This window comes from Macaca mulatta, chromosome 8 (genome assembly GCF_049350105.2).
Source record: "Macaca mulatta isolate MMU2019108-1 chromosome 8, T2T-MMU8v2.0, whole genome shotgun sequence".
Lineage (NCBI taxonomy): Eukaryota > Metazoa > Chordata > Mammalia > Primates > Cercopithecidae > Macaca > Macaca mulatta.
Genome location: NC_133413.1, coordinates 58,569,154 through 58,593,620, shown reverse-complemented (window position 1 = coordinate 58,593,620; position 24,467 = coordinate 58,569,154). Strand labels below are relative to the sequence as shown.

The window sequence follows — 24,467 nt, the reverse complement described above, 5'->3', positions numbered from 1 at the left end:
GTGAGACTATCTCAAAATAAAATAAAACAAAAATAAAAAACAACCAACCATGTAACAGTATGTTAAAAGTCTTCCTCCTCTCGACCAGCACGGTGGTTCACACCTGTAATCCCAGCACTTTGGGAGGGCCAAGGTGGGCAGATCACCTGAGGTCAGGCTGAGACCAGCCTGACCAACATGGAGAAACCCCGTCTCTACTAAAACTACAAAATTAGGCCAGGCACAGTGGCTCACGCATGTAATCCCAGCACTCTGGGAGGCCAAGGCGGGCGGATCACGAGGTCAGGAGATCGAGATCATCCTGGCTAACACAGTGAAACCCCGTCTCTACTAAAAATACAAAAAATTAAAAGGGCATGGTGGTGGGTCCCTATAGTCCCAGCTACTCGGGAGGCTGAGGCAGGAGAATGCCGTGAACCCGGGAGGCAGATGCAGTGGCGAGCTGAGATCGCACCACTGCACTGCAGCCTGAGCGACTGAGCAAGACTCCGTCTCAAAAAAAAAAACAAAATTAGCTGGGTGTGGTGGCATATGCCTGTAATCCCAGCTACTAGGGAGGCTGAGGCAGGAGAACCACTTGAACCTGGGAGGCAGAGGTTGTGGTGAGCCAAGATCACACCATTGCACTCCAGCCTGGGCAACAAGAACCAAACTCCGTCTCAAAAACAAACAAACAAACAAAAAAGTCTTCCTTTTCTTCTGGCGAGATGTAGGTACTCTACCCTGGAGATAAAACTGTTCTCAACATCTCACTTTCTAAGGAGAAAACAACTGTGGTAAGACACCAACTCCTGCCTGTTTTATGAAAAGGCAACTGAATATACCCGCTATAACCTCCTGCCTTCAAGAGAACTGAGAGAGAGGGTGATGCAGAGAAGATCATCAGGTGGTGAGCAGAGGCCAGCTCCAGAAGAAGCCTGTGCCTTTGCAGGGCACACCCTCCTACCTCTGCCTGGCACTCAAAGGAAGTTAGCGGGTCTCTGATGAGGTTCAAGACACACTATCCCAAAGTACGGCACCTTGGCACTTAAGAAAACAGCAGAAGCAAGGTTACTCTTACCTTACCTTCGCCCCCTTCTCCTCTGAAGCAGACCCTAAAATCTAGCTGACCTCCCCATGAAGTAGGTCATGAGAACCACTCCAAAGGGGTCTTGTCTTATGCCAAGAAAGGAATGAAATCCATAGACACAGGAATAATCTGAACAAACAGGCCCTGGTAAGTTCCCCCAGTTTACTACCTAGTGTGTTACCATCAGATCCAATCACGCTGTTACATTACTGTCCACTCTTCACCAAATTTAGCATAAAAATACGCAGGTTTTCCTGTTTCTTTGGGTCTTCCTTTCTAAATGTTCCCATGTCATGTAAAACTTAAATAAATTTGTATGCTTTTCTCTGCCTTTTATTATAAGTGCCTCAGCCATGAAGCTTGAGACAAGTGAGGAAAAGCTATTATGACCTTTTCTCCCCTGCAGCTCCAAAACCACCAACCACTGAGAGTGGAGGACCGCCACAGCATCTTGTCAGTGTGCCCTGCGCCCCTTGAGCAAGGAGAGAGTTGTGGAGAAGCAGCCTTCACCCCCATCCCAGTGGATGGAGTTTCCTGAGGTTCAGTGACACCAGGAATGGCAACCAGTTGGAGCATCCTGCAGGGGGCCCCAACCGGGTGAAAGACCAAGCAGGAGCCGGTCCACCACAGCTAGGAACTGTGCTGTGGGTCAGCCCACAAGACCACTGATGAACTCATCACAAGCTCCAAAACATTCTTAAAGAATAAAGTCTGCTGCAGGCAGTGGCTGGAGAAAAACCAAATCTAAATAATTCCAAATTTATATTCTACCAAGTTCTGACTGTTAAATCTTCAAATCAGTAAGTCAGAATGTTCATCAATTATAAGCACTTTTTTTTAACCAAACAGACCATAGTAATAACGTTCACAGGCAGTGAAAATCAAGGTTTTCATTATGCATACCAAGTTATAAGGAACTCTATCCATCAATATTATATTTCCTTCCTCAAATGTCTTTAGGAAAAAATAGAGCAAGGTACACAGGCAGCCTATCAGTTTAGGAGTGTGCATGAATTTTGCAAAGGAACACCAGAAAACAACAGAAAACACACTAATTCATTCTCTATAATTAATGTTGCTAATTACCTGATACATTTTTCTTTTGTAATAATCAGGAGGGGCTAGGTGCGGTGGCTCACACCTGTAATCCCAGCATTTTGGGAGGCCAAGGCAGGTGGATCACTTGAGGCCAGGAGTTTGAGACCAGCCTGGCTGACATGGTGAAACCCCCTCTCTACAAAAACTACAAATATTAGCCAGCAGTGGTGGTGCACACCACCTCAGGAGGCTGAGGTGGAAGGATCGCTTGAGCCCACGAGGCTGAGACTGCAGTATGCTGAGATCACACCACTGCCTGGGTGACTGAACAAGATATTGTCTCAATAATAATCATCATCATCATCATCATCATCAGAAGGAACTCTAAACTCTACCCAAGAGCAAAACTGTTGAAATGCTCTCATCATAAGGTAGCAACCAGTATACAAAACCAAAGACTTGAAAAACCCTTCAAATGTGTGCTCTTTCTAACAAGCCAAAAACATTACAGGCACACATTTCAAAGATTCGCTGCAAGGAGTGCAGTGGATGGGACCATTAAGTAAGGAATGCAACGTAAAAATAAATAAATAAATAAAAATTTAAAAAAATCCCAAGCTAGATAAAAAGACTTTGAGTAAAAATAAAACTTCATAAACCCAAGAAAGACCTAAGACAAAGTACAATGGGCCAGTTGCCAACCATACTAGAAAAAAGTGCAAGAATCATAGACTTTTTATAGATGAAGAAACTGAGACCTACAGCATTTCTATGGCATGTGAAGTGTCAGAGGGCAAATAGCAACGTGCACTCAATGCAAACCAATTTAGAAACCCTCAGGTTCACACCAGAGGTTAGTAACATGTTACGTCAAAATGACTGCTCTCCCCACATACCCCCTCCATTTCCTCACCTTTTGTCCTCTCTATCTGGAATGTTCTCCATCCCCATCACCACCTTCTGAAATCCTACCAGTCAGTCCTTTAGCGCTCATTCCAAAGGCAACTTCCTCCACTGTTCAGCCTTCCTCAATTATTCCAGCTAGAAGAAACATATTCTAAAGTCCTGCAGTGAACTTGCTCTGTCATATTTAGAATCTGTCAATTTGTACTGATTTTTTTCTCCTTTACTAAACTGCAAAACTTTGATGGCAATGACCGTATCAACCTTCCTCCCCGCAATCCTCTACATAATCAAGGATTATATCCTGCACATGGGAAGCATCAATAAATGTAAACAAAATAAATAAAAAGGAACTATTTTAGAAGTTATCATAATTGCTTATTTTAATATCAACAGTATAAAATTAAATGTTAACTCTAAAGTAACAATAAGTATTAATAGAAAAAATATAATTTATAACACTGACCCTTGGTGGCCCAATAATCATGCCTGTCCACCTTGTAAGTGTCATATCTTCATCATCTTCAAGGCCCCAGCTAACCGTACCATCGCCTACTCCTTTTTGTCCTTCTTCAAGTTCTTCCAACAAGCGAAAATTACGAGGAACTTTAACTCCTATACAAAAGAACGTCAGTGTAAATGTAAAAAGCTCATAATTATAAGAGCTACACATATTTAAATTCAGCTTTTTCCAAATTAACTTTTATAAATTATTTCCCAAAAAGACAAAATTCCCTTTAAAAGGCATTCTGCTCCAGAAAATGCTGGATCTAACAACCCCTCAAAATGAAAACCCTAAAGAAAGCACTGTACCAAACATTAATAGCAGTATACAACACGTGTATAATTCCTCATCCATTTTATACTGACATGTCAATCAATCATAAGGAAATCGTTAGAAAGTGAACGTTTCCCCTACTTGAGGTTTCTGTTACAGTCAAGGACTCTGCATCAAACAAACAGCCATGACCAGAAAGTTAATAAAAGCCAAAGTTCATTAATACATACTCTCTAATGATTTTTAAAGAGTAGAATTATGTTCCATCTTAGAAAGTGCACCAGAAGGTACTGTCTTTTAGAATCCTGAAGCAGTCCCACCCATGTAGGGGCATGTGAAAACAGAATCTGTCAGATCGCGAGTTCGTGACCAGCGTGACCAACATGGAGAAACCCCATCTCTACTTGAAATACAAAATTAGCCAGGCGTGGTGGTGCATGCCTGTAATCCCAGCTACTTGGGAGGCTGAGGCAGGAGAATCGCTTGAACCCGGAAGGTGTAGGTTGCGGTGAGCCGAGATGCCACCATTGCCCTCCAGCCTGGGCAACAAGAGTGAAAGTCCATTTAAAAAAAAAAGAGTGTTTACACAAGTAAAGTGTGTCTGCTTTTTAAGAGTTTATTCAGTTTAGGAAGGGGAGTCAAAATTTGTACTTGATTTCAATTTATTGAAATTGAAAGTATTCCTAACTTTTTTTGCTTTCGTGTATATGCAAAGGTAAATATTTATTAATCAAACCTTATAAATTTGAGGTTATTTTAGCCTGATTTCTCAGAACTTTTAATTTGTCTGTGTAGAAATGGGTTTACTAAATATTTTTAGACAATTTCTTAAGTATCTACTTTTATTTGCATACAGTAAGTTAGGAAAGACATTTAAAGTTCCTCATACACCTGCTGTGTTATTTTGTGTGTATGAGAGTCTCGCTCGTAGCCAAGGCAACCTCCACCTCCCAGGTTCAAGCTATTCTCCTGCCTCAGCTTCTCAAATAGCTGGGATTTCAGGCGTGCACCACCATGCCCGGCTAATTTTTGTATTTTCAGTAAAGATGGAGTTTCACCATGTTGGCCAGACTGGTCTGGAACATTTAATGTTCCAGAGGCAGAGGCTGCAGTGAGCCGAGATTGCACCACTGCATTCCAGCCTAGGCGACAGAGCAAGGCTCTGTCTTTTTTAAAAAAAAAAAAAAAAAAAAAAAAAAAGGCCGGGCACAATGGCTCACACCTGTAATCCTAGCACTTTGGGAGGTCAAGGCAGGTGGATCACGAGGTCAGGAGATCGAGACCGTCCTGACTAACACCGTGAAACCCCGTCTCTACTAAAAATACCAAAAATTAGCCAGGCATGGTGGCGGGTGCCTGTAGTCCCAGCTACTCCGGAGGCTGAGGCAGGAGAATGGCGTGAACCCGGAAGGCAGAGCTTGCAGCGAGCTGAGATCACACCACTGCACTCCACCCTGGGCGAAAGAGCGAGACTCCATCTCACAAAAAAAAAAAAAAGAAAAAAGAGAAAAAAAAAGACCAGCCTGGCCAACATGATGAAACCCTATCTCTACTAAAAATACAAAATTTAGCCAGGCATGGTGGTGCACACCTGTAATCCCAACCAGCAACATGGGAGGCTGAGGCAGGAGAATCGCTTGAACCCAGGAGGTGGAGGTTGAAGTGAGCCAAGATCAAGCCCCTGCCTGGGAGACAGAGCAAGACTGTCTCGAAAACAAAAACAAAACAAAAAAAGAAAACAAAACAGAGGGGACACTTTCCTAGATTTTAAGACTTCTTCATCAACTAAAGAAATCATTAAGAAAATACGGAATTAGTGCAGAAATGAACAGACTAATGAAAAAGAAAAGCCCCAAAGCAGACATATCATATATGAAAATGTGCTTTTTAGTAGAGGCAACACTAAAAGTCAGTAGAGAGACTAGAGGCATGACACGTAAATGCAACCTTGGTTATCAGGAAAAATATTATTGTCATTATTTTGCTTTAAAGAACAGTAGTGGTGAAATCTGAATAGGGCTGGTAGATAACAGTCCTTTCTCAATATTAATTTCCTGGTTTTAACAATTATATTGTAAGAAAATGTCCTAGTTGAAGTATGTAGGGGTGAAGAGACAGTATCTGTTAACTTACTCTTGAATGGTTCCCCCAAAAAACAAAATCGAATGTGGAGGGAGGGGGGAAGAGAGTACACACAAGAGCAAGCAAAAATGTTAAACATTAATATTCGATGGATCTGCATGAAGGTATATGGGAATCCTTCGTACTACTTATGTAACTTTTCTGCAAATCTAAAGTTATTCCAAAAGAGAACAAACAAAAAAAAAGTAGAAAAGGCTAGGCATGGTGGCTCACACTTGTAAACCCAGCACTCTGAGAGGCCAAGGTGGGCCAATCAACTGAGCCCAGGAGCTGAAAACCAGCCTGGGCAACATGGCAAGACCCCATCTCTAAAAAAATACAAAAATTAGCCAGGTGTGGTGGCTAGCACATGCCTGTGGTCCCAGCTATTCAGGAGGCGAGGATCACCTGAGCCCGGGGAGGTCAAGGCTGCAGTGATCTGTGATCACACCACTGCACTCCAGCCTGGGCCACAGAGTGAAACCCTGTCTTAAAAGAGAAAAAAAAAAAAGTAGGAAAAGTTAATGGTGTTGGAACATTTTACCAATATGGAAAAATAAAATTAGAACCCAATCTGATCTCATAGTATATATAAAAATCAATTATAGGCAGATTAAATGAAAAGATAAGCCACAGACTGAAAAAAGATATGAATAACAAATAGCAGACAAGAATGTTATTCAAAATACAGAAAGAATTCCTCCTAGAAATCAATAAGGAAAAGAAAACCCTAGAGAACAATGAGAACATATTAGGAATAAGGTTTACAGAAAACAGTAATGACCAACAAACATATAAATATGCTCAACCTCATCAGTAATCAGGGAAACGTAACAGCTTATTCTAGCCACCAAACTGACAAATATTAAGTCTGATAATTCTTTATCTGGGCAAAGATGTAGATATTGGAAGTTCATTCACTGCTGCAGTTAGAATACACTGGTATAGAAGCTCTAAACAAATGTAGTTTTTATACGTATATACATATGTAGCAAAAAGTATAAAGGTGTTAGTGGAAAAGATATTTAAAAATCAGGGGTCGGGCGAGGCACAGTGGCTCACGCCTGTAATCCCAACACTTTAGGAGGCCAAGGCAGGTGGATCACCTGAGGGCAGGAGTTTGACACCAGCCTGGTCAACATGGTAAAACCCATCTCTACTAAAAATACAAACCTGTCTCTACTAAAACTTCTCCTGAGGCAGGAGAATCGCATGAGCCCAGGAGGCAGAGGTTGCGGTGAGCTGAGATCACGCCACTGCACTTCAGCCTGGGTGACAGAGCAAGACTCTGTCTCAAAAAAAAAAAAAAAAAAAAAAAAAATCAGGATTATTGGGCCAGGTGTGCTGGCTCATGCCTGTAATCCCAACACTTTGGGAGACTGAAATGGGCAAATCACTTGAGTTCGACACCAGCCTGGTCAACACTGTGAAACCCTGTCTCTACTAAAAATACAAAAAATTAGCTGGGAGGCTGGGCGTGGTAGCTGACGCCTGTAATCCCAGCACTTTGAGAGGCTGAGGCAGGCGGATCATTTGAGGTCAGGAGTTTGAGACCAGCCTGGCCAACATGATGAAACCCCATCTCTACTAAAAATACAAAAGAATTAGCCAGGCATGGTGGCGTGCGCCTGTAGTCCCAGCTACCTGGGAGGCTGAGGCAGGAGAATCAGTTGAACCCGGGAGGCGGAGGTTGCAGTAAGCCAAGACTGCGCCACTGCACTCCAGCCTGGGGGAGAGAGCAAGACTGCATCTCAAAAAATAATAATAATAATAATTAGCTGGGCATGGTGGTATGCACCTGTAGTTCCAGATACTCAGGAGGCTAAGGCGGGAGGATCACTTGAACAGGGAGCAGAGGTTGTAGTAAGCCAAGATCACGCCACTACACTCCATTTTGGGTGACAGAGTCCGACTCTGTCTCAAAATAAATAAATAAATACAAATAATAAAAAATCAGGATATTGATGACCTCTGGGAAAAGAGAAAGTGGCCTAGGACTTAGAAGGGAAAATAGGACTTTAAATGTACTAGAAATGTTCTATTTCCAAAAAACAATCTGAAGCAAGAATTTATTAGAATGTGAACAGCCAGGGTGAGTACATGTATATTCACATATTTTTCTGGTGTTTGAAATATTTAAAAAGAAAAGGGAGGATTGGGCGGGTGGAGCCAAAAAAAAAGGCGTGGGGAGGACATTACAAAAGAGAGACAGAATGCTGGGCAATGTTTGGGGACTGCAACTGAGTATGAGAGCAAAGAGTCAGAAATGGCCTGGAAGGGGCACCCTTAGCAATTCAGCCTTTATCTGCAGTAATGAGGATTCAGGGAGGACATAAACTTCACTTTGCTGCAACGTGGGAATGGATTGGGAGGTAAGAGGAGGAGAAAAGTATCAGCTGTTATTAAAGGCCAAGAAAGAGGATGAAGTGCTAAGCACTCAGTTGACTGAGAAAGTTGTGGTTCATTTTATTGTTGTAATTATTTGGTTTTATTTATTTATTTCCATTTAAACAGCACCAAATGTCTACTGTGAGCCAGAGAATTGTGGCTAGGCCCCTGATCTTGCCGTGATAGTCGAAGTCCTGCTCTTGTGGAGCTTAATGTTCAGCAGCGCATCAAGACACAGAAACCACGATTAGAGTAGGAGAAGCGAGAAAAAGGAGGTAACAGCATAAAGTGAGAGTTTTGCTCTACTAAGAACCTAACTAGATGACTGAGCAGTGTTTTCTTTTTATACTTTGCATACTTTGACTAAACCATATCAGTGATATATATACAACTTTTTGTCTACCCCAGTATATCTCAATGACCAACACACAAGAGTCTAGCACAGGAAGGCAACCCACTGCCCTGGGTAGAAGAGGCAAAAGAAAGGAGCAATCCTATCGCCTTGCCTCCATCCCCCACCTCTATCCCTAGTCAGAATTCCTGCTGAAACACATTATTTCTAAAGCCTTAGCCTTTCATAAACTGATTCTAAAAGAAACAATCTATCCCTCTGATGCCCAAAATGTCACTTCCTAAGACTTCATAACCCATATATGTATTTTTCTTTTTAGAGACAGAGTCTTGCTCTTGTTGCCCAGGACAGAGTGCAATGGCACGATCTTGGCTCACTGCAACCTTTGCCTCCGGGTTTCAAGTGATCCTCCTGCCTCAGCCTCCGGAGTAGCTGGGATTACAGGTGCTTGCCACAATGCCTGGCTAATTTTTGTATTTTTAGTAGAGACGGGGTTTCGCCATGTTGGCCAGGCTGGTCTCAAACTCCTGACCTCGTGATCCGCCCGCCTCGGCCTCCCAAAGTGTTGGGATTACAGGCGTGAGCCACTACGCCTGGCCAACCCTTATATATATTATCTGTCATGAGTCAAGAATCTGGATACCACAAATACCCTGAGATTTGATCTACACATTCTATGCACACAATGAAATATCACATGTACCCCACAAAATATGTAAAATATTACATATCAACATCACTTGAAAAAATAGTTTTGAGTCGGCTGGGCGGTGGCTCATGCCTGTAATCCCAGCATTTGGGAGGCTGAGGCGGGTAGATCATGAGATCAGGAGTTCAACACCAGCCTAGCCAAGATGGTGAAACCCCATCTCTACTACAGATACAAAAAATTAGCCGGGCGTGATAGTACGTGCCTGTAATCCAAGCTACTCGGGAGGCTGAGGCAGGAGAATCGCTTGAACCTGGGCAGCAGAGGTTGCAGTGAGCCAAGACCACGCCACTGCACTCCTTCCTCAGCAACAGACTGAGACTCTGTCTCAAAAAAAAAAAAAAAAATACATATATATATACACACACACACACTTTTTTTTTGAGTCAAGAATCGTTACACTCTGTACCAAATTAAAGATGGCCACAAATTCTTTGCTTTTCCTCCCACTAATAGGTGAAGTCTGATTTTCCTCCTTTAATCTTCCTTCATTTTATTTGGAACACTACTTAAGAACATCATACATGACCCTATCCTAAGATGTTTTTTTAAAAAAATTGGCCAGGTGTAGTGGCTCACGCCTGTAATCTTAACACTTTGGGACACCAAGGTGGGAGGATCGCTTGAGCCCAGGAGTTCAAGACGAGCCTGAGCAACATGGCAAAACCCCATCTCTACAAAAAATGCAAAAATTAGTCAGGCGTGGTGGCGCACATCTGTAGTCTGAGCTGCTCTGGAGGTTAACGTAGGAGGATCACTTGAGCCTGGGAGGTAGAGGTTTCAGTGAGCCATGTTTGTTCATGCCACTGCACTCTAGCCTGGGTGACAGAGTGAGACTCGGTCTTGGAAAATAAAAAAAGAAATTAAAGGCAAAGGGAGAAAAGTAATAATTACAAGGCACACAACTTTCAATTTTTTTTTTTTTTTGAAATGGAGTCTCACCCTGTCACCCAGGCTACAGTGCAGTGGCATGATCTCAGCTCACTGCAACTGCCTCCTCATGAGTTTAAGTGATTCTCCTGCTTCAGCCTCCTGAGTAGCTGGGATTACAGGCGCCCACCACAATGCCCGGCTAATTTCCGTATTTTTAGTAGAGACAGGGTTTCATCATGTTTCCAGGCAGGTCTCGAACTCCTGACCTCAAGTGATCCACCCACCTTGGCTTCCCAAAGTGCTGGGATTACAGGCGTGAGCCACTGCGCCAGGCACAGGCTAATTTTTTAAACTATTTTTTAAAACTCTGTATCAGCTGGGCGCAGTGGCTCACGCCTATAATCCCACACTTTGGGTGGCCAAGGGGGTGGACCACTTGAGGTCAGGAGTTCAAGAGGAGCCTAGCCAACACAGTAAAAGCCCCTTTCTACTAAAAATACAAAAACTAGCTGGTCATGGTGCCACATGCCTGTATGCCCAACTATTCGGGAGGCTGAGGCAGGAGAATTGCTTGAACCCCAGAGGCGGAGGTTGTGGTGAGCTGAGATAGTGGCACTGCACTCCAGCCTGGGTGACAGAGCAAGAACCTGTCTCAAAAAACAAAAACCCTGCCAGGCGCAGTGGCTCACGCCTGTCATCCCAGCACTTTGGGAGGCTGAGGCGAGCAGATCACCTGAGGTTGGGAGTTCTAGACCAGCCTGACCAACATGGAGAAACCCCATCTCTACTAAAAATACAAAAAATTAGCCTGGCATGGTGGTGCATGCCTGTAGTCCCAGCTCCTGCAGAGGTTGAGGCAGGAGAATCACCTGAACCCGGGAGGTGGACGTTGCAGTGAGCCAAGATCATGCCACTGCACTCCAGCCTGGGAGACAGAATGAGACCCAGTCTCAAAAAAAAAAAAAAAAAAAGCACACACACATATATATACACACACACATATATACACACACACATATATACATACACATATATGTATACACACACACACATAAAAAACAAGAATTTTTAAATATGTAGTATGATTTGACTTAAATGCTACTGTGTGAAATTTCCCCTCAGGACAAAACACCAGGGCGCAGAATGTCTGCAGAGTGCTGTGAGCCATCCTCCACCCTCCAGACCCAGGCGCACCCCTCCTCCCCTTGAAGCTGCACACGCCTTCCTACCTGTTTTATCAATAGAATAGGGAAGCAGTGGCAGGGCGTGGTGGCTCATGCCTGTAATCCCAGCACTTTGGGAGGCCAAGGTGGGCAGATCACCTGAGGTTAGGAGTTTGTGACCAGGCTGTCCAACATGGTGAAACCCCATCTCTACTAAAAATACAAAAAAAAAAATTAGCTGGGTATGGTGGTGCACACCTGTAGTCCAGCTACTTTGGAGGCTGAGGCACAAGAATCGCTTGAACCTGGGAGGCAGAAGTAGCAGTGAGCCGAGACTGTGCCACTGCACTACAGCCTGGGTGACACAGTGAGACTCTGCCTCCAAAAAAAGAATAAACAGGGAAGCAGCAACGCTAGGCCAGTTCTGGCACTCGCTTGTAAGAGGAATGCTAACTTCTGCTTTCGTTCTTTTGGAAAACAACTGTCATGTAAGAATTCTGAACACCCTGACACCACCAGGATGTGAGGAAGTCCTAAATGGCCACGTGCAGAGGCTGCAGGGAGGGGGAGCAAGGCATCCTAGGCAATAAGCCTATCCCTTCACCAGCTTGATGCAACCACATGAGTGACTCTAAGTGAAACCAGCAGAACCACCCAGTCAACTCCCATATTATGAGAAAAAAATCAGTCATCGTTTGAAGCCACAGAATTTTGATATAATTTGTTACACAGCAATAGATAAATGAAGGGAGGGGGGTTGGAAAAGCAATCTGAACAAAAATGTTTATTTGGCAGTGCAAAAACTTAAAGAAGTCAATTGGTATACATTCAGGCAAACTATGTCACATAATTTAAAACATTATATAAAGTCATTTAAACTACATGAATTATATTAATTGTGTATAAGTTAAAAAAAAAAAAAAGGAGTGGGGGAGACCTAATAGCAACACATATATTTTGATCATAATTATAAAAAAACTCTCATATATACAACAGTATGGATCCAAAGACAACCTACAATTGACATTTTAAATTCATTGGGACTGTGGAATCTTTCAAAAAAGAAAACAGGACGACTGTGGTGGCTCACGTCTGTAATCCCAGCACTTTGGAAACCCAAGGCAGGGGGATCACGAGGTCAGGAGTTCCAGACCAGCCTGGCCAACATAGTGAAACCCCATCTCTACTAAAAATACAAAAAAATTAGCCAGACACGGTGGCGGGAACCTGTAATTCCAGCTACTCAGGAGGCTGAGGCAGGAGAATCGCTTGAACCCAGGAGGTGGAGGTTGCAGTGAGCCAAGATGGCGCCACTGCACTCCAGCCCGGTGACAGTGCGAGACTCCGTCTCCAAAAACACAGAGGTCAAATATGAAGACAGAATAAAAACAGTGGTTACCAAGGTTGGGGCTGGAAAGGAAATAGGGAGCTGTAGATCAATGGATACAAAATAGTAGGTATGTAGGATGAACAAGTCTGCAGATCTAATGTTCTGCAGAACAGCCTTGAGGACTTCCTTCTTTTTTTTGCAACAGGGTCTCCCTCTATTGCCCAGGCTAGAGCACAGTGGCTCAATCAAAGCTCACTGCAGCCTCGTCCACCTGGACTCAAGCAATCCTCCCACCTTAGCCTCCCAAGTAGCTAGGACTATAGGCGCGTGCCAACATGTGAGGTAATTTTTGTATTTTTTGTAGAGAGGGAGTTTTGCCATGTTGCCCAGGCTGGTCTTGAACTCCTGGGCTCAAATGATCGGCCCGCCTCAGCCTCCCAAAGTGCTAGGATTACAGATATGAGCCCGCACCCAGCCATGAGGACTAAGAGTTTGCTATGGTCAGGATTTTTGCTCTTGCCACAGGAAGGAAAAACAGGTAACTGTAAGATGATGGATACGTTAATTTGATTCACTACAGTAACCATTTTACTATATGTCTCATAACATGATATATATACCTTAAACACACACAATAAATTTTATTTTAAAAAAACAAGAAATGAGCCAGGTGTGGTGGCTCATGCCCATAGTCCCAGCACTTGGGAGGTCAAGGCAGGAGGATCACTTAAGTCCAGGAGTTCGAGAACAGCCTGGCCAACATGGTGAAACCCCATCTCTACTAAAAATACAAAAATTAGCCAGCGTGGTGGTGAAAGCCTATAATCCCAGTTACTCAGGTGGCAGAGGCAGGAGAATCACTTGAATCCGGGAGGCAGAGGTTGCAATGAGCTGACATCACACCACTGCACTCCAGCCTGGGCAACAGAGACCGTCTCAGGAAAAAAAGAAAAAGAAAAAGAAAAAAAAAATCACTGAGTCTTTCTGCCTTATAAAGTTGTTAGAATATTTGAAGACACTAAGAAAAGTCAAGTCTTTTCAAGCAAATGAGTCCTTCATGTGATAACTTTATTTTGCCTTGTGCTCTGGATGGTATGCCCCTGCTCCTTTCAAGGCATCCTCGGTGGAATTCCTTGCTGAGTGGGTCTGCCATCCTATCCGCTTTTAACATTCATCCAGCAAAGTAATGAGTGTGAATCATAAGCCCCATCACAGTTCTACACTCAGGAAAACTGTTCCAGAATCCTAACTGGGCCCATAACCCCACTGGCTGTTTCAAAAACATCAGTTACAACCCCACTCTCAAGAACACTATTTGTTGACATTAATAATGTCAATAATGTCAATAATACACAATTATTGACATCAAAGCATATGCTGGGGTGTGTGTGCATGGGTGTCTGTGTGTTTGTTTTAAGACAGGGACTCTGTCGCCATGGCTGAAGTGCAGTGGTGCAATCATGGCTCACTACAGCCTCAAACTCCTAGGCCTTCCATGTCAGCCTCCTGAGTAGCTGGGACTGCAGGCATGCACCGCCACATCCAGCTAATTTTTTAAATATTTTTAGTAGAGACAAGGTCTTGCTAGGTTGCCCAGGCTGGTCGCAAACTCCCAGGCTCAAGGGGTCCTCCTGCCTCAGCCTCCCAAAGTGCTGAGACTATAGGTGTGAGCCCCATGCCCAGCTACATTTTTTCTGAACTTTAAAATTGAAATACATCCATCATTCAGACACTGTGAATTTATACAAATAGATTTAATATTAAAAACTATATTTACATAATTCACCAAAAAACATCAGAAGGTGATATTCTTTTGCTGAAGTGAAGGTTTACCAGATAAACCAATTTTCAACTTTAGCCTCCAAAATATTTCAAAAAATTGTATGAGATTAAAAACATATTTCAATAGAACATATTTAAGTTTAAATTGATCACAACTGTTTAGTATTCAGATAATAAATGAGAACACATGTCAGTATGTTTGTAGAATCCAGTATTTGAAATCTATTATATATTCACCTCAATGTGGGCATCTTAACAGTTTTTTTAAATACTGTCTTTCATCAAATCTAAGATGGCATAACCAATTACATGATACTATAATTTAAAAAATTTTTTAAACTCTACCAATTAAACTATAACACATATATCCATTTTGGATATTTAAATGTTTTAGAATTGATGAAATATAGTAGATAAAAATGTAATTTATAAAAACAAACTTTACTCACACCTGTAATCCCAGCACTATGGGAGGCCAAGGCGGGTAGATCATGAGGTCAGGAGATTGAGACCATCCTGGCTAACATGGTAAAACCCCGCCTCTACTAAAAATACAAAAAAATTAGCCAGGAGTGGTGGCATGCATCTCTACTCGGGAGGCTGAGGCAGAAGAATCACTTGAACTTGGGAGGTGGAGGTTGCAGTGAGCCAAGATCACATCACTGCACTCCAGCCTGGGTGACAGAGCGAAACTCCATCTCAAAAAAGAAAAAAAAAAAAAATTCAAGTCAAACTTTGTACATCTGAAGCATCTGTACTACACTTTCAAACACAAGTGGAAAAACCTCTGGATTAGAGGATTTCCAAAGTATTTCAATGCTGTGGTGTGGAGAACACATTATATACAGGAGAAATTAATCATACTACTGTTATTCTTTAGGTTGTAACCAAAACCACCCTGCCCCTAGCCACTGCCAAAAAATCACCACCTATATGAAGAGTTCATTTAGAATCTATTTGTTAGATACTAACTCAGCTAGATAAGGGGAAAATAAGCAGCTTCATGATTTTAGATTTAATGAATATATGTGACTAAAATATTATTTTAGTAGTTTTACTTCAGAAAAGCAAACTAAAAATAAGACAGTGAAATATTACAATCTACAAAAAGGAAAGGCTGGTTTTTCCAGCAGAGGGAGGGGATTGTTTCTTTGTTTTGAGAGAGAGTCTTGCTCTGTCACCCAGGCTGGAGTGCAGTGGCACCATCTCAGCTCACTGAAACCTCTGCCTCCTGGATTCAAGGGCTTCTCCTGGCTCAGCCTCCCAAGTAGGTGGGATTACAGGTGCCTGCCACCACACCTGGCTAATTTTTATTTTTGTGTTTTTGGGTTTTTTTCTTTTTTTTTTTTTTTTTTTTTGAGACAGAGTCTTGCTCTGTGGCCCAGGCTGGAGGACAATGGTGCAATCTCAGCTCACTGCAACCTCCACTACCCAGGTTCACGTGATTCTCCCACCTCAGCCTGCCAAACAGCTGAGACTACAGGCATGTACCACCACTCCTGGCTAATTTTTGTATTTTTAGTAGAGACGGGGTTTCACCATGTTGGCCAGGCTGGTCTCAAACTCCTGACTTCAAATGATCCGCCCACCTCAGCCTCCCAAAGTGCTGGGATTTCAGGAGTGAGCCGCCATGCCTAGCCAGTTTTTGTTTTGTTTTTTGTTTTTGAGACAGGGTCTCACTCTGTCACCCAGGCTGGAGTGCACAATCTCAGCTCACTGCAACCTCCACCTCCCAGCCTTAAGCAATTCTCCCACCTCAGCCCCGCAAGTAGCTGGGACCGTAGGCGCATGCCACCACATCCAGCTAATTTTTGTATTTGTAGTAGAGATGGGGTTTCGTCATGTTGCCCAGGCTGGTCTCGAACTCCTGGGCTCAAGTGATCCGCCCGCCTAGGCCTCCCAACGTGCTGGGATTAGAAGCATGAGCCACTGCGCCCAGCCTGAAAAGCTAGGTTTTATTTGAGCCATTTATTCTCTCATTATTAAATCCCTGACACAGAAAGACACTGTACCACAGAAAATGATGACACAACAGGCACTCGATAAACACCTGGTGAATTTATGGCAAATGCTTGCTTTTAATCTTTCAATATATACAAACTGACAGCAGATGTTGCTGATACTGAACACAGAATCCTTTCCCCAGGACATTACTATCTAGTGGGGAAGACAGCCATGTAAATGAATACATTCAAATATAATGCAGCAAGTTATTGCAGAAGATTTCACCTGGATACACTACAGATATCCCAATGAGATAAGCCAATGAATGTAGTAGTTACTTCACATTCTCCAGTAAGGTAGCTAAGAATGTTTATTGCAGAACTATGAAGGGAGACTTCCCTTAGAATACACTAGAGAGTGGAAGAAAGTTAAATAAGCTAATATATTCTGGTTCCTCTCTAGTTTTAATTTCTAAGTAAAATTAGGATGGCATGCACTTTAAAAGATGTGAGGTCTTCTGACAGAGACTATTAAATGGGCATAACTGCTCACCTGTGAGTCCAGGAAGCTGTAACTGGCTTCCAGTCAGAAAGCCATATTAAGCAAAATAAACAGATATCTCTCCATATCACTGTTTATGAGGTAAAAACTTGAGAAAACCAAAGACTTCTCAATAACATAAGTATTTCCTCTGAGGACATAACAATTTACATCAGTACTGTTTCGTAAACAACAATCAATAATTTAGGTAGCAGATGACACTGGCATGAAGAGCAGTACACCAAGCAACGCACTGTCTGTACTTTTCGAGAACATTCCAATCCATAAATTGAAAAACCTCTGGCATAATTATACTACTTCCAAAGAATAAACTGTTTACAGTATGCGTGGTATCTGGCTATTGAACTTTTTTTAGTGAGATTAAACTTCACCTGGCCAGGTGAAGCTCAGACTCCTGCCCTTCTGTCATACAGTAATCATAACTAGAGCATCAACTAGAACTCACAGTATTTCATGGAGTTGTTTTTATTCATTTATATTTTAGTTTCTGACCATATTCTGCATGAAACATGATTCTCTGATGTTTGTGTGTTCATTTTAGAGACAGGGTCTTACTCTGTTGCCCAGGCTGGAGGGCAGTGGTACAAACATGTCTCACTGCAGCCTCGAACTCCTGGGCACAAGTGATCCTCCTGCCTTAGCCTCCTCAGGAGCTGGAACTACAGGCACACACCACTATGCCCAGCTAATTTTTTTCTTTTTTTGTAGCGACAGGGTCTCGGTATGTTGCCCAGGCTGCTCTCGAACTCCTGACCTCAAGTGATCTGCCTACCTTGGCCTCCTACTGCACCCAGTCTGAAACATTATTGTTTTTAAAACAAAGAACCAGTTAGGTGATGAGCTACATACAAAAAGCCAGAATCTGCATTTTAATGAAATAGAAAAAAATAAAGTGGTCTTCATCAAAATTTTAAACTTTTGGGTTTCAAAGGACAACATCAAGAAAGTGAAGACAATCTACAGAATGAAAGAAAATATTTGCAAACCATGTATCTGATAAAAGACTTGTATCCAGAATATATAAAGGTCTCCAATAACTCAACAATAAAAAGACAAACAGGCCGGGCGTGGTGGCTCAAGCCTGTAATCCCAGCACTTTGGGAGGCTGAGACGGGCAGATCACGAGGTCAGGAGATCGAGACCATCCTGGCTAACACGGTGAAACACCGTCTCTACTAAAAAATACAAAAGATTAGCCGGGCGAGGTGGCGGGTGCCTGTAGTCCCATCTACTCCGGAGGCTGAGGCAGGAGAATGGCCTAAACCCGGGAGGCGGAGCTTGCAGTGAGCTGAGATCCGGCCACTGTACTCCAGCCTGGGGACAGAGCGAGACTCTGTCTCAAAAAAAAAAAAAAAAAAAAAAGACAAACAGCCCAATTTAAAAATGGGTAAAGGGGTCGGGTGCAGTGGCTCACACCTGTAATCCCAACACTTTAGGAGGCCAAGGTAGGCAGATCACTTGAGGTCAGGAGTTTGAGACAAGCCTGGCCAACATGGTGAAACTCCGTCTCTACTAAAAACTACAGCTCAAGCCTGTAATCCCAGCACTTTGGGAGGCCGAGGTGGGTGGATCACGAGGTCAGGAGATCGAGACCATCCTGGCTAACACGTGAAACCCCGTCTCTACTAAAAAAAATACAAAAATTAGCCGGGAGCGGTGGCGGGCGCCTGTAGTCCCAGCTACTCGGGAGGCTGAGGCAGGAGAATGGCGTGAACCCGGGAGGTGGAGCTTGCAGTGAGCTGAGATCCGGCCACTGCACTCCAGCCTGGGGGACAGAGCGAGACTCCGTCTCAAAAAAAAAAAAAAAAAAACTACAAAAAAATTAGTTGTGTTGGTCTGGGCGCAGTGGCTCACGCCTGTAATTCCAGCACTTTGGGAGGCCGAGGTGGGCGGATCACTTGAGGTCAGGCTGAGACCAGCCTGACCAACTTGGCAAAATCCAGTCTCTACTAAAAATACAAAAATTAGACAGGCATGGTAGTGCAGGCTTGTCATCCAAGTTACTTGGGAGGCTGAGGCAGGAGGATCACTTGAACCCAAGAGGCTGAGGTTGCAGTGGACTGAGATCACACCACTGCACTCCAGCCTGGGCGATAGAGCGAGACTCCATCCCAAAAAAAAAAGAAAAAGAAGAAGTCTCCCTTTGGAAAACAGCCTAGCAGTTCCTCAAACAGCTAAACATAGTTAACACGTGACCCAGCAATTCCACTCCTAGGTATCTACGAAAAAAAACCTTGTACGTAAATGTTTACAGCAGCCTTATTCCCAATAGCCAAATGGTGGAAAACACCACCAAAATGATGAATGAATAAACAAAATGTGGTGTATCCAATGCAGTGGAATATTCTTCACCCGTAAAAACATGTAAATACTGATACATGCTATATAACATGGATGACCCTTAAAAACATTATGCTAAGTGAAAGAAGCCAGTCACAAAAAACCACATAATATATGACTCTACACATATGAAAGTACAGAATGGGTAAATCTATTGAGACAGATTATAGTAGCCAGGGGCTGAGGTTTGGGGGTATAGGACAGTGACAGTTAAAGGGTACAGGGTTTCTTTCTGAGGTGATAAAAATATTCTAAAATGACCACAGTTGTATATATGTGTGAACATGCCAGAAATCAGTGAATTGTATACTTTAAATAGACAACTATATGGTATGTGAATTATATCTCAGTAAAGTTGTTTTGAAAAAACAGCTCCCTGAAACCAAATTCAATATTCATCTATAACTCCATCTACCAAAAGTTCAGCTTTCTTAGGAAGCAACCCTCAAAGGTGTGGTCAAATCCCAGAGGAAACTGGCCCTTTTCTATAGAACTTCAGATTTTAGTAACCACTTCATAAGCCCTAGAGAGAATAAGAAGCCCAGGTTACATAGCTGTTATCCAGTCTTCCCAGTTCCAAAACTCCTCGAACCAAGTTCTTCCTACCTGATAATATACAGTCTTATCTAGAGGCAGCCTACTTGGGGAAGTAGGTAAAAGGAAGAATGAAACGAAAAGAAAGAAAGAAAGAAAGAAAGAAAGGAACAGTACTAAATGTTCTAAGGGTCACTTTAGGAATAACAGATGCAATACTAAAATGTTTAGGACAACTCATCAGGTTGTAAATTCTACCTCTGATACAGAGGTAAGTTTCTATCAAACACTTACAACACTCCCAGTAACCTCCCTTTCCCTCCCCTCCCTTAGATAAACCTCAGATAGAAAATCCAGAGCTGGGCGCAGTGGCTCACGCCTATAATCCCAGCACTTTGGGAGGCAGAGGCAGGCGGATCACGAGGTCAGGAGATCGAGACCATCCTGGCTAACACGGTGAAACCCCATCTCTACTAAAAATACAAAACAATTAGCCGGTGCTGCCCGGCGCCTGTAGTCCCAGCTACTCAGGAGGCTGAGGCAGGAAAATGGCGTGAACCGGGAGGCGGAGCTTGCAGTAAGCGGAGATGGCACCACTGCACTCCAGCCTGGGCGACAGAGCAAGACTCGTCTCAAAAAAAAAAAAAAAAAAAGAAAATCCAGATTTAGGCCAGGCACGGTGGCTCACGCCTATAATCCCAACACTTTGAGAGGCCAAGGCAGGCCGATCACTTGAGGTCAGGAGTTCAAGACCAGTCTGGTCAACATGGTGAAACCCTGTCTCTACTAAAATACAAAAAAAAAATCAGCTAGGCATGGTGGCGCACACCTCTAATCCCAGCTACTCATGAGGCTGAGGCAGGAAAATTGCTTGAACCCTGCACAAGTTGCAGTGAGCTGAGATCACACCACTGCACTTCAGCCTGGATGACAGAGACTCCATCTCAAAAAAAAAAAAAAAAAAAAAAAAATCACAGATTTATAACAACCACTGACTGGCCGGCCATGGTGGCTCACGCCTGTAATTCCAGCACTTTGGGAGGCCAAGGCAGGTGGATCATGAGGTTAGGAGAGCGAGACCATCTCCTGGCTAACACGGTGAAACTCCATCTCTACTAAAAATACAAGAAGTTAGCCGGGCATGGTGGCACACGCCTGTAGTCCCAGCAACTCGGGAGGCTGAAGCTGGAGAATCGCTTGAACCCAGGAGGCAGAGGTTGCAGTGAGCTGAGAGTGCACCACTGCATTCCAGCCCGGGCAACAGAGCAAGACTCGTTCTAAAAAAAAAAAAAAAAAAAAAAATCACTAAGGGAATAATTAATATATATGTATTTACCCGCAATACCAAATATGTGCTTACAAAAAAGATTGATGTGAATATTGACCAGCATTTAGCCACTAAAATCGCTTTTTCTAAATTTTTGTTACTTATTTCAATACAATCCTTCACACCTTAAAAGAACACGGAGCTTTAATAATCTATTAATGCCTTCAGACTCTATCAAGTATTTTGTCTTGATCCTTAACGGCATTTATCTGTAAAATAACATCTCTGGGTTTCCAGGAAATAAAAACAACCAAGCCATACATAGGACACAGTCTGATACAGAAGCAGTATTTAAGAATTTTTTTTTTTTGAGACGGAGTTTAGCTCTTGTTGCCCAGGCTGGTGTGCAATGCGCAATCTCGGCTCACCACAACCTCCGCCTCCCGGGTTCAAGCAATTCTCCCAAGTAGCTGGGATTACTTGGGAGTACTCATGTGCCACTATGCCCAGCTAATTTTGTATTTTCAGTAGAAACAGGGTTTCTCCATGTTGGTCAGGCTGGTCTCAAACTTCCAATCTCAGGTGATCCGCCTGCCCTGGCCTCCCAAAGTACTGGGATTACAGGCGTGAGCTACCGTACGCAACCAAGAATCTTAAATCAAGACACCAGCTCTAGACTCAACATGTAGCTAAAAAATCCTGCAAAAGCCATTTCATATCTGTATTTCTACTGCTCATCTATAAAATGAACTTGGTCTAGAGTCCAGGCAATCCATAACGTATGTTTTATTAATCTGTTTTTTTCTATTTCTATTTAAGTACCTATACATGGCCACAAGGATTTAGCTCCTTCTAAGGTTTGAAACAGCTGCTGAGTTCCAGCTTACTGAAAATACCATCCGCTCTCACACAAATCAGCTAAGACTTTATAAACAAGAATAAAGCACTCCCAAATACAGTCCCAAAGTCCCATCTTACATATGTCAAAGACTTATTTTATTTTTTTTTTTTTTTTGAGACGGAGTCTCACTCCGTCGCCCGGGCTGGAGTGCAGTGGCCGGATCTCAGCTCACTACAAGCTCCGCCTCCCGGGTTTACGCCATTCTCCTGCCTCAGCCTCCCGAGTAGCTGGGACTACAGGCGCCCGCCACCTCGCCCAGCTAGTTTTCTTGTATTTTTTAGTAGAGACGGTGTTTCACCGTGTTAGCCAGGATGGTCTCGATCTCCTGACCTCGTGATCCACCCGTCTCGGCCTCCCAAAGTGCTGGGATTACAGGCTTGAGCCACCGCGCCCGGCCCTAAAGACACTGTAATCAGCTCTTTGAAAAAGAGCCTTTGAAAAAGTGAACAACTTTTGAAACAAACTTTCAAACATTGATTTTTTTGTTTTTTTGAGACAGGGTCTCACTTTGTCACCCAAGTTGTAGTACAGTGGCGCAATCTCGGCTCAATGCAACCTCTGCCTCCTGGGTTCAAGTGATTCTCCCACCTCAGCCTCTCAAGTAGCTGGAACTATAAGCAAGCACCATCATGCCTGGCTAATTTTTTTTTTAATTTTTAATAGAGATGGGGTATCACCATGTTGGCCATGTTGGCCAGGCTGGTCTCAAACTCCTGACCTCAAGTGATCCTCCTGCCTTGGCCTCCCAAAGTGCTGGAATTACAGGCATAAGCTACTGAGCCCCGCCTGAACACTGAATGTTATTCTAGCTTGCATGCTGCATATCCACTTCTATCAAGTTTTATGTTAGGCTGGGCATGGTGGCTCACACCTATAATCCCAGTACTTTGGGAGGCCGAGGCAGGCGGATCACCTGATGTCAGGAGTCCAAGACCAGCCTGGCCAGCATGGTGAAACCCCGTCTCTACTAAAAATACAAAATTTAGCCGAGCATGGTGGCGCATGCCTGTAGTCACAGCTACTTAGGAGGCTGAGGCAGGAGAATCACTTGAACCCAGGAGGCAGAGGTTGCAGTGAGCCAAGATCGCACCACTGCACTCCAGCCTGGCAATAGAGCAAGACTCTGTTCAAAAAAAAAAAAAAAAAAAAAGGATATCTAAAGAAAAAGTAGCAAAAAAACCGTACAAATATGGAGAAAGTTGTAAGTATACGGCTACAGGTTGAAGGGTCTCCAATCAGACTCAGTCCAAATAAGACTACCCCAAGACATGTTATAACCAAACTGTCAAAGATGAAAGACAAAGAGAGAATCCTCAAGGCAGCAAGAGGAAAGAAGCAAATAACATATAAGGGACTTCCAATATACCTAGCAGCAGACTTCTCAACAGAAACCTTAGAGGCCGGGGGAGAGTGAGATGATACATTTAAAGTGCTCGCAGGGGCTGGGCTCACACCTGTAATCCCAGCACTCTGGGAGGCTGAGGCGGGCAGATCACTTAAGCCCAAGAGTTCAAGACCAGTCTGGGCGACAGACCTTGTCTCTCTTTAAAAAAAAAAAAAAAAAAAAAAGTGACCAGGAGAAAAACTGTCCTTTAGACAAAGCTGTCTGTCCCACGACAAAGCTGTTCTTCAGAAACAAAGAATAAAGACTTTCTCAGGCAAACAAAAGCTGAAGGAGTTTATCACCACAAGACATGCCTTACAAGAAATGCTATGGGAAGTTCTTCAAGCTGAAAGAAAAGGATACTAATGAGTAACACAAAAACATCTGAAAGTATAAAACTCACTGGGAAAAGTAAACACAAGGTCAACTTCAGAATACACTAATACTGTAATAGTGGAGTGTAAATTACTTGTGTCTTTAGTAGGAAGGTTAAAAGACAAAACTATTCAAAGTAACTACAATAATTTGTAAAGGAATACGCAATATAAAAAGATGCAGGCTGGGTGCGGTAGTTCATGCCTGTAATCCCAGCACTTTGGGAGGCCAAGGCAGGTGGATTACCTGAGGTCAGGAGTTTGACAGCAGCCTAGCCAACATGGTGAAACCCTATCTCCACTAAAAATACAAAAATTAGCGGGGCGTGGTGGCAGCTGCCTGTAAACCCAGCTACTCAGGAGGCTGAGGCAGGAGAATCACAGGAACCCAGGAGGCAAAGGTTGCAGTAAACCAAGATCAGACTACTGCACTCCAGCCTTGGTGACAAGAACGACACTGTCTCAAAAAAAAAAAAAATTCAAACTGTGACATTAAAAATTCAAAATGAGAGAGTAGGGTAAAAATATAAAGGATTTTTTAGGCAATCAAGGCTAAGTTGTTATTAGCTTAAAATAACCTTTTGTAACGGTAAGACCTTTTTTGTAAGCCTCATGGTAACCACAAAGCAAAAACCTTTATGCCAGGTGTGGTGGCT

At 43.2% G+C, this 24,467-nt stretch overlaps 1 protein-coding gene across 3 annotated transcripts in view; it reads right to left on the bottom strand.

The window, feature by feature from the left end:
• Positions 1–24,467, bottom strand: part of UBE2V2 (ubiquitin conjugating enzyme E2 V2) — a 57,058-nt gene that overhangs the window by 19,551 nt on the left and 13,040 nt on the right. Inside the window, exons 1-2 of one of the 3 annotated variants that reach the window (XM_028852263.2) lie at positions 11,461–11,524; positions 3,477–3,625 (exon numbers count right to left, since the gene is read on the bottom strand). In XM_028852263.2, the coding sequence (XP_028708096.1) occupies positions 3,477–3,625; positions 11,461–11,509 (198 nt within the window). In that variant the 5' untranslated portion in view covers positions 11,510–11,524. 3 annotated transcript variants of the gene reach the window in all.